The sequence below is a fragment of the Zootoca vivipara genome, chromosome 5, assembly GCF_965207765.1.
Source record: "Zootoca vivipara chromosome 5, rZooViv2.hap1.1, whole genome shotgun sequence".
Lineage (NCBI taxonomy): Eukaryota > Metazoa > Chordata > Lepidosauria > Squamata > Lacertidae > Zootoca > Zootoca vivipara.
Window position 1 is genome coordinate 570,862 of NC_142588.1, and position 11,058 is coordinate 581,919.

The 11,058-nt window shown below is 45.7% G+C and overlaps 1 protein-coding gene across 4 annotated transcripts in view; it reads right to left on the reverse strand.

Annotated features, from left to right (window-relative positions):
• EFCAB6 (EF-hand calcium binding domain 6) overlaps nucleotides 1–9,167 on the reverse strand; it is a 113,134-nt gene extending 103,967 nt beyond the window's left edge. For 3 of the 4 annotated variants that reach the window (XM_088669918.1, XM_088669917.1, XM_060275194.2), the window contains exons 1-5: nucleotides 9,023–9,167; nucleotides 7,272–7,445; nucleotides 5,653–5,873; nucleotides 4,638–4,720; nucleotides 1,604–1,670 (exon numbers count right to left, since the gene is read on the reverse strand). In XM_088669918.1, the coding sequence (XP_088526044.1) occupies nucleotides 1,604–1,670; nucleotides 4,638–4,720; nucleotides 5,653–5,873; nucleotides 7,272–7,440 (540 nt within the window). In that variant the 5' untranslated portion in view covers nucleotides 7,441–7,445; nucleotides 9,023–9,167. Of the gene's footprint in view, nucleotides 1–1,603; nucleotides 1,671–4,637; nucleotides 4,721–5,652; nucleotides 5,874–7,271; nucleotides 7,446–9,022 lie in introns of those variants that run through there. The other variant, XM_088669919.1, reaches the window with a different exon arrangement.
• Nucleotides 9,168–11,058: the final 1,891 nt, after the last annotated feature.

An 11,058-nucleotide genomic window follows, 5' to 3' on the forward strand; every position in this document is an offset into this window, starting at 1 on the left:
GGAAATGTTACTCATGTTAGCTGCATGAATATATATATATATATATATACGATGAAGAAAAGCAATGACAGTCATAAGAACTATATTTGAGCGATGACTGATAGGCTTTACTGTAGTGAGGAATGAATGACAGTCTTGGATGCAATATGTCCCGACAGCTCTGTGATATGCTAATGTCTCACACAGTCTAGGATGACAGATACAGACACCCTTCGTGAAAGAAAGATGCTGGCACCTGGATCCGATATAGATATATGTGGGTGAGATGCCAGAGAGGCTGTGTCTTGGCAAACAAGGCTGCTCCATCTTGCTATGCCGCAGCTGTACTTGCAAATCCTCTGCTCCACAAACCTCCTGCCTAATTATGAAGCCTGGAGAGTTATGCCAGCATGATCTTGGGCCCAGTCTTATTCAACATCTTTATCAATGACTTGGATAATGGGCTTGAGGGCATCCTGAGCAAGTTTGCAGACGACACCAAATAGGGAGTGGGGGCTAATACCCCAGAGGACAGGATCACACTTCAAAATGACCTTAACAGATTAGACAACTGGGCCAAAGCAAACAAGATGAATTTTAACAAGGAGAAATGTAAAGTACTATACTTGGGCAAAAAAAATGAAAGGCGCCAATACAGGATGGGTGATACCTGGCTTGAGAGCAGTACATGTGAAAAGGATCTAGGAGTCTTGGTAGACCACAAACTTGACATGAGTCAGCAGTGTGATGCAGCAGCTAAAAAAGCCAATGCAATTCTGGGCTGCATCAATAGGAGTATAGCATCTAGATCAAGGGAAGTAATAGTACCACTGTATTCTGCTCTGGTCAGACCTCACCTGGAGTACTGTGTCCAGTTCTGGGTGCCACAGTTCAAGAAGGATCCTGACAAGCTGGAACGTGTCCAGAAGAGGGCAACGAAAATTGTCAAAGGCCTGGAAACGATGCCTTATGAGGAACGGCTTAGGGAGCTGGGTATGTTTAGCCTGGAGAAGAGAATGCTTTGATGGTGTTTCCTGCTCGGCAGGGGGTTGGACTGGATGGCCCTTGTGGTCTCTTCCAACTCTACGATTCTATGATTCTATGATTTGCCTTTGGCGGCCAAAGTGTGTTTCTTAGGTGAGTAAAGCCCAGTGTCATGTGGGTGCTAGGGGAAACCATAAATCTTTTCCTGTAGACTGCTGGTTCCTGGATGTCCAGCACAACACTGAGAAGACCTCTTTCCCCAAGCGCTCAATGCATTTCATGGGGGGCAAAGAGTGGAAACAGACACAGACCCCCTTCCTGCCCCCATGTTCTCTGGCATTTACTCCAGACCCTGGAAGGAGCAAGGGTTCAAGGGTCTTCCAAGCTGGCACAAGGGTGCAAAGAGGCAGAGTTGCCTCCTCTCTTCACATCAGGCACTGTGGAAAGTCAGAAGCAATGCGAGTGTCTCCCTGTGGATCCGAAACTCAGCACAAAATGAGAGGTGGGTGACACTCCTTTCCCCCTGAGTTCTCTGTATACATGAGAGATCTTGTGAGAGAGAGAGCTCACTGGTGACCACAGTTAATAGCCGGCTATCAAGGGCAAGGGAAATGACTGAGTGTTACTTGCTGTGCAATACCTTCTCCCTTAAGAGGCATTCTAGCTGACTCAATGTCCTTGACCGCGAATCTTCAGCACTACTCCACCTAAAAAAGTAAAGGTAAATTAAATTCTCATGAACAATGTTGCAGATCAGAAATGCCCACCATACTTCCCCAAAGAGCAAGATATTCAGCGCCTTTCTGCACACACACACCCCGTGAAAAGGCTCCGTTTTATGCATTGTTTGTGCACTGCAGCCCCCCACTAGTGGCTGTTAACTGATCTCACAGAACCAAGCTGCCATCTTGTTTGTTTCTTGGATCCAGTGTCATGTTGCCCATTTGGAACAAGCTCCCCACAGACCCCTTGTCACCAACCCATGATCTCAAGGACTCTCTCCCTTTTGTAACTATTCCTGGCAGAAATAAGGAAGACAGGTGTGCTCTGCTGTCTTCTATTTCTCTCCCATCCCAAGTATTTCAGAGCATCTTTAGATTGCTGCAACACGGAGAGCAGCACTTTCTGCCTCTCAGCCTTTACAGGGCTCTCCCGTTCCCTCACCACCTTTCCCACCCTGCTAACAAACCGCTAAGTGGGGAAGAGAAACGGCTTTGGCAGGGAAAGTGGCCCCAGCCAAACCAAGGAGTTAAGGAGTTAAAAAGAAAGTGGGAGCCCCTTTGTGCTCAGCCTAGGGTCGACTAAAGGGCCAACCAAAGTTGTTGACCTTTTTTTAGGATTGAAGTTGAGCTTTTTTATGATTTTACCCCAAGGTTGTTGAGCTTTTTTAGGGTTCAGATTCAAAAGGGCAGAACGCTCTTAGCTTTTTAAATGATTAAATGATTCTTAGCTTTTAGTTTTACTTTTTTAGTTTTTGGAAGACGCCTGTGTGTGAATTTGTTTCATGTGTGTAGATCAGTGCATGCTGACCAACACATAGTCTTCGCAGTAGGGCTCTGTTCCGATAGCATGAAGTAGTCACGACAAACTGGTAGATTCCTGTCTGCTGCGGCCTTCATCTGCCTGTTCTGCCATTGTAACATACCGCTATGGTTTTCCCAGTAGTGATGTATGGAAGTGAGAGCTGGACCATAAAGAAGGCTGATCGCCGAAGAATTGATGCTTTTGAATTATGGTGCTGGAGGAGACTCTTGAGAGTCCCATGGACTGCAAGAAGATCAAACCTATCCATTCTGAAGGAAATCAGCCCTGAGTGCTCCCTGGAAGGACAGATCGTGACGCTGAGGCTCCAATACTTTGGCCACCTCATGAGAAGAGAAGAATCCTTGGAAAAGACCCTGATGTTGGGAAAGATGGAGGGCACTAGGAGAAGGGGACGACAGAGGACGAGATGGTTGGACAGTGTTCTCGAAGCTACGAACATGAGTTTGACCAAACTGCAGGAGGCAGTGCAAGACAGGAGTGCCTGGCGTGCTATGGTCCATGGGGTCACGAAGAGTCGGACACGACTAAACGACTAAACAACAACAACAACATACCGCTTGTTATCACCCGCCTGTTCTGCCGTTGAGGACTTCTTGGATCATTCTTCGTCTAGCTCCTTCCCTTTGACCTTACCGCCTTGGGTGACCCTGCTGGGAGTACGAGACTCCCGACGGCTTCACTCACAAGGGTCATAGGAACATGCAAGCCCACTCACCACAACAAGGTGATGATCCAGCGAGTGAGACAGAGGGAAGTATTCACCAACCCACAAAACCTATTGCCCAGCCCTGCCTGCCTCACATTTATAAGCCAGGATAGGCAAGGATCAAGGAGACAGATGGTCTCTTTCACTCGTCCAGGCATCCTGTCCACATCCTCTGAGGTAACAGGTTGAAAATGATTGCAGATAAAGTTCTGGATAAAGTTCTGGCTCTCTTCCATCCCACGGTGGAGTCTTCCTCCCTTTGAATCTGAGTGATTTTATCTGCCAAAAACTTATTTATATGGCGCTATCTTAGGCACATAATGCTCTGCAGCCCAAGATAATTTGGTTTTTAAAAAGGCCATAGGCTGTAACTCAAGTCAGAAAGTAGTCCTAAACTCACTTTCTAAAATCTTGTCTAAGAAAATAACAGCAGCTGCATTACCCTCCAGTGGGAGATCAGGGTATAATTAGGGCTACTCCTTTGAATCTGATAGGCTTATGTCATCATAAAAAGGCTAGTATTTTACGGTGATACAGATTTTGGGGGGGGGGGCAGAGATTGGAATTTACATCACACATTTTAAATACTCGTACTTTGGTATTTTTTTTTTAATGCAAAAATATAGATTATTTTAGAAAGCTAACATGTCTACCCTTCTGGAAACTTAAAATAATGAACAGATCACAATAGTTATCAGGTGCCTGTGTCCGTATGACAGCTTCTGCGTACAAAGCACTGCAGAGTTCTCCATACAGGCTGATCTAGATCTCCACTCAAACGAGTTTTTGAGAATGTCAAGGCTGCTAGGATGGTAATTTCCTGGGCCAGTCTCCCTGAATTTCTCTGTGTTATACAGATATGGGTGCTGGTGCACAACCCTGAGTCTATTGGGCTGCTAAGTTCAGGTTCTCACACACTGCCATCATTCATTGGGCAAGAATCCCAGACATTGCCAGGAAAGTTGAAGTACAGTGGTGCCTCGCTAGACGAATTTAATTCGTTCCACGGGTCTTTTCTTATAACGAAAAATTCGTCTAGTGAATCCAATAGGAATGCATTGAAAAAAAAATTGATTTTTTTTTTTTGCCCATAGGAACACATTAATTGAATTTCAATGCATTCCTATGGGAAACCGTGATTCTCTAGACGAATTTTTCATAAAACGAATTCGTCTAGCGAGGCAACCTCCGCTCGAAAAATCCTTTCGTTAAGTGGAAATTTTGTTAAGCAGGGCATTCGTTAAGCGAGGCACCACTGTATAAGATATTGAGAGGGAGAAGGGAGTTGGCACTGGTCTGCCTTTTTCACTGACAACACCATGTTCTTAGTGATGTATAGGCCTGTCTGAAGTTTGGCATTACTACGTCTACCAATCCCAGACCTTCACAGTTCAATTTAGTTCAAATCAACAAAAGTTCTTACGTTCTTTGGAGGTGGTTAATCGGTCTAGCAAACTTCGACAAGAACTCAAGATAAGGTACAGCAACTTTGGTACAGCCCGGAATCTGTTTCAATATAAAGAAACTTAATGTGAATGGTATTCTGTGACGGTTGTGTTTCGTCATGTTGCCTCCTCCCTTATTGTTCCATTAAGGTAACATTTAATTAAATAGTTAATCTTCTTTGTTCAGATCTGTTTGCATTCTTTCATTTCCCAACAAATGTGTTATAGGCTTTCAAACAGCCCACAGCTCTCTCATAAAAATATTTGCTATTCTAACTGCTCACCAGTAATATTATTTATTATAATTTATATTCCACCTTTCTGTAAAACCACACACTCAAGAAAGCTTTTCAGCGGGCTGCTTCTTTGCATGCTTCTTACTGACATATTGCTTCCGTTTAATATTGGGAAGTATCACAAGAGCTAGAATGTTTTACAAGAAAACTTGTAATTCCATCGGGCCTGTGACTCACAGCAAATTTATACACACAACAGAATCAAAGTTGGAATGCTTTTTCCTGGACTACACTATTTCCTGTTGCAGGTAGAGAGTTATATGTCCGGAGTCTCTTCTTCAATAACAACAATTTAAAAACCTCAGTGTGCAGAGAGAAAAACAGCATGCAGAGAGAGAAGTTTGTTATTGGCTTGTGACTCACCTGAGTTCAGATGACATGCCTAGCCAGATCATGGCTTGTTTCCCAGCAGGGGAGAAGCCAAGAACCTGTGTGTGTGATTCACACCATGGGGAGAGATTCCAGCTGAGACGGTGAGAAACTCACACTGGCACCAATAGGAGGTTTATTCCTAATTCTAACTGATGCAAAAGTGGGAGGTTTTTACAATCACAATTGCTCCTAACTCACATATGGGAATTAATTTTAAAAACCAATGCTGTGATTGCTAATTATGCCTAATGAGAGTTAATGCAACATGCAGTTAGGCCCTTTGACAACTGAGGAAAAGTTTATATACTCCCACAAGACTACACACCTTGTCCAGCAAAGCATCAAACTGTTCTTGCGTCAGGGGTAAAATGAATGTTTCAATCACTCTTCTAAATTCACCCTTCGTGACTTTCATGGTCTGATCAACGTCAACTGTCTGAAAGGCATTTTTGAGTTCATCTTCTTTTGCAAGAGCCTTCTGAAGCAAAATCTGCTCAATATCCACCGAAGACAATGTGGGGTCAGGGAGAGAACTGGCAGATGCAGCTGGAAAATATATTAAAAAGTGGTACATAGTTCCTTCAGCAAACCAAGCACAAAGTCATGTCAACTTCTACATTATCAAGCTAAGTTTGACTTTTCTGCAGTAGGAATCTTTCAGGACTCCAAACAGGCAGGGAGAGATGGGGGCATGCCCACTGTTCTGTTGTCGGCAGAGGAAAGAAGCAGATGCCTCTAGAAGGTTTTAAGGAGGACATGAAGGCAGTAGCTCTCATCTACTGCTGGTCCCTAGCACCTAGCATCCAAAAGCAGACTGTCTCTAAACAAGGAGGCTCCATTTAGCTAAGAGACCCATCCTCCTTGAGCAATACAGTGCTCCACATTCCTCCTCCAACTCTTGAGCTTGAAGCACAGCAGATAAGTTTCCAAACTCCTACATCTTTGAAGGAAGACCCAAGGCCCCTCTCACCAGGCATCTGGGAAGTATCCTTATTTTATTTATTTATATTGGATAGTTACATCCTGCCTTTCTATGATAAAAGCAAACTCAAGCCAGTTTGAGGCCTGAAGGTCTTATTTCCTCTTTGCTTTACCTCTTGGGGTGAAAAGAGTCCCAATTAACACCCTCTTACCTTGAAACCACCCTTAATTGGAGGTCAGCAGTAGCCTGACCTATCTCCCAATTTCCTTGAATTGTATTGCACTACAGTACATATTTTACCCTGCCAAATCTCAGTCAAAGCTATTTAGGGATTCCGCAGAGTGATATTGCTTTGGGTTTCTTCTCTGTAACAATGGGGGCTTCAAAAATCCTTTTGGAGAAGACTTTTCAGAGTTATTTTTTCCCTCCCCACCCTATCTACACTGATGCAGCTTTTACAATGCTTTCTCTCAGACCAGACCAAAAAAGCTTAATTATGCAGAAAGGAAACTCAAGTGAAGGGACACTTTGAAATGGAATTTTTTTGGGGGGGAGAGGCTGGAAGTGTAACTGACCAGCAGGAGGCGCAACTGAACTGCACTTCCTGTTCACTCCATCTTGTAGAAAATCAATCTTGTGCATCTTTCCCAACGAGGAAACAAATAAGCTTCCTCTGGATCAGCTGCTGCAGATTGAGGCCTTCGTCAGGTGCCTGTTTACGCTTTTTAGAAATCCGTGGATCGCCAACCATCCTCTGCTACCACTGTTAGAATATTTGGGGTTTCAATCCCAATATTCTTACTACTGCCACTGGCTTCAGTTAAGACTTGCTTGCACATCTCCCCGCCTTAGAGAAATGCATTAAATCATTTTAAGAAGAGCCAGAAAAATGCTGAGAACATGAAGCACAAACCTACTGCTCTTTCTGTTCCCCTAGATAATTTTCACCTCTCTAGCAGCCTGCCTTATAGTGCTTGGCTGCTGTCAGAGCCTGCAACATAAACTTTAGTAAACATGCTTACTTGAAATTGATTTGAAAGATGTTTGTGTGCTGCTGCTGCTGCCACTGCTGCTGTTGCTGCGTGTTGATGATCTGGTTGAAGGTGTCGACGGGCCTCTTGAATTAAACACAATTCCATGGGATTGAGGATATAAATTACTGTAATCAGCTGCACTAACCACTCTGGACATGATTCCTGTGGAAAGTAAAAGGCATGACACCAGCTATGAGGGCATGGAATTGAATCAGAACTGATCTCACTCCACAAGCCGCTTGAGCAATTCTGGGGGGCTGAAACTTAGGGCTCGTCCACATTTGCACTTGGCCCATGCCTAGAAAGCAGGTTGGATCAGGAAGATTGCACTGCACATCACATCTGCTTCATCCCTTATTTCCACCTAAACATGCTTAAATAATGGACTGTGTCTATTTAGGATATGAAGCACGGTTCCTTTGGAGTAGGCTCCACCAAACATAGGGTATTTCTAAGTCAGTATGAATAAGGTGAGGCTGTGAATAAACTACATGCAGAGCCAATGTGGAATTGTAGTTATAATGAATGCTGAATTTGGGCTGTGGAGACCCAAACTCAAATCCCCATTTGACCATGAAGGTGGCCTACCATGATTTCTCAGACAAGCCTATCTTTCTATGGATGTCCTCTTTTTAATATATTATTTTATTCTATTATTTCTCGGCAATTTTACACACATATATAGATATTCGACTGCGCTCACCCCCCAAATGGCTGTGGTGTAACTTTTATAGAGATGCTGCCTCTGTTTGTCTTTGTTTTGTTTCTGAAATGCAGTTTCTTTACTTTTTCTGTTTGATGTACTTTGCTTGTGTGGGCTTTTAGCCGCAATAAAGAATCTATCTATGGATGTCCTGAATACAAAACAGGAAGACTCCCAGGTCTGCTGCTCTATGCTCCTTAGGCAGAAAGAGCAAATAAATTGCAGCAAAAGGGAGAAAACAGATTTGGCTGCTTAGGACAGGCATCCCCAAACTTCGGCCCTCCAGATGTTTTGGACTACAGTTCCCATCATCCCTGACCACTGGTCCTGTTAGCTAGGGATCATGGGAGTTGTAGGCCAAAACATCTGGAGGGCCGCAGTTTGGGGATGCCTGGCTTAGGATTTCTTTTACACAGCAGTTGCTCCTGTTGCTACAAAAACAACCACCACCACTCAACCTTTTCTCTGAACTTGTTTCATCTGCAGCAAGCCCGCAACCTTTGCACATTTAAGTTGTGTTATTTCAACTTTACGCACTTCAAATAAAAACAAAACAGAAAATGGGGCAGGCGTCCCAGGAAAAAGGACTTTGGCAATCCCACCAGCCATTGCACTCGGTGTGCTCTGATGATATGCTATTTTGGCTTTAAGGGTGGACTTTGGCAATACGGTGGCCTGAGCGAGGACAAAAAATATTTATTTTCGCAATGATTCCTTTTGGCACAGACAGTTGCTTTTTAATGGATCCTCTCAGTAGATAACAATAAACCTATGTTTATATGGGTATTACTATTATTATGTTGCGCCCTCTCGCCTTGGCCCCCTGTGCGGGGTGAGGGGGGGTGGCGGCGCCCGAAATCCAGCCCTGCCCTGAAACATTACCCCTGTGTAAGTCACAGGCTCACTGTACTGGTTTAAAACAAAACAAATCACAATTTTGTACCTGCAGACACTTCTCCAACTACGGGAAAGGATTCCCTCCTCCCTGATGATTCCCAGGGAAGCCCCCCCCCCCTCCTCCCGGGATCGTGAGTACCTGGCTTAAATCCGTGCAGCTTTCCCCGGGCTGGCAGAGGCGCCTGCGAGAGGGGGGCAGCGGGGCGGCGAGACCCCCACGTCCCGCGACGAGCTTCTGGGAAGTTCCGCCGCCCGAGATTCCGCACGCTCGCCCGGCAAGGCGCGTTTCTAAGACGCTGTTGCCCCGGCAACGGAGAGAGCCGCTCCGGATTGGCGGGGACGCCTCGCGGCTGCCTAGCAACCGCGAGGCGGGCGACAATCGCATCTCCACCGCTACAACTCCGGCTCCGTCTTTGCGCTCTCCGCCGCCGAAGCCCGTTGCGTGCGCTCGGATCGGGGCGGCCTCTCCTTCCTGGCTGAGCTGAGGCCCTCCTCCAGCCCTCCTCGCGCGCTTTTACCTCGGAGTAAGTCCCAAGCACCCAACGGAAGGGGGGGGGTCTGCTCCCAACTCACCCGGCTGCGCAAACGGAGAGAGAGGGTGGGGCAACGGGGATCGCAGATCGGAGTTTCCAAGTCGAGGACACGATCCTGTGCGCGCTTTCTGGGGAGTTGAGTCCCGCTGCACTCGAGGGGGCTTTGCTTCAGAGGAAGAAGCAGGCGCAGGAGAGATCGGCAATGACAGTGTAGCTAAGTTCATTGGCGCAGAGCCTAACCACCATTTCTCTCTGTGGCTTGGGCTCAAATGACGTTTGCGGACCGACAGTTGTTTCCTGGACTGCGACTCCACCATCCCTGTCAATTGGCCATATTGGACTAGGCTGATAGGAGTCGGAGGAACAATAAAAATCTGGACGCCCAGATGTTGCCCGTCCTTGTTTTAGCAGGTGTTGTGCACGCGACAGAGCAAAGGTGACTCCCCCCACCCCAAGGATCACTCGCTTCCCTTCCAGGAAATGCTTGCACACCTGATGAATTCCTGCATGACATGCAACGGGCAGGAAAAGACAATGTGCAGCTTCGAGTAACGGAAAAGCAAACCAAAATGAGTTGTATAATAGGAAGGTGGAAATTTGCCTTAGCCTGTTTTCACACATGACACTAGACTAGGGTTGTTGCTGCTTTTAGTTCAGATCATATTTATAGTGTTGGTGAACTGCCCTCGTTGGCTAGAGTGTGTGTTTGATTATTGAAAGTCTGTCTTTAGCTCTTGTTTTAAGAATATTCAAAAGCAAGAGTCCAAGTGTGATTGCAGTAGGCCAAGATGTTTGTATATAGCTCAATCCTAAATGTGTTTAGTCAGAAGTGAGAATCGTTTAACTCGAAGGTAAATAAGAAAGGGATTCGTGTGTGAAAACACCATAGAGAAAAACAAATGTAGCAAGAAAATATTTTGCCTGCTTGTAATATTGAAAGCACTCCTGCCTGGGGTTGGTGGCATCTGTCTGTGTTGACAGACAATGGAGTGTGCCTCCGGGGGTGAAGTCTAACTTTTGGAGAACCGCAGCTGCAAAGACCAGTAACATTTGTAACTGCTGCATCGCACATTGTTTTTGCTGTGCTAGCAGCACCAAAGTGATCTCCCCGGGGTGCAAGCCTGGGCAGTGTGCATGGAGGTCCAGGGCTGCCCAGACGACAAGACTCTGCTCTTGGCCTCACTCAAAGGATGAGGTCCAAAGGAAAGCAGAGCAAGATGTTTGGCACCAGCTGAGCTGCAGGAGCTGCTGGAAGGAGTTACCGGTATACAAGGTGCCGTCCAGCCATCTTAGGGACTCCACTCCAGATTTGTGTAGAGTTTACTCCTGAGCCTCCTCTTCTCACAAGGCAATGAGTTAAGGTGGAACATAATGCCAGGGGTTGGGTGGAACCTAATTGGGGCAGGCGGTGAAATCCCATCAAACCAGGTGAGGGGAGTTTCTCATATACTGGATAGCCAAAGATTTGCAGCACCTTATTAGATAATTGTTTATTTAAAATCTTTGTATATTGCCCTTCAGAAATGATTCTGGGTGGTTTACAACCATACCCCAACTACCGTACAACTGCAATCCTAGGACTTACCTGGGAGTATACTTGGAATTGTACTAACTTATCTGGGGATGAATCCCATGACACAAT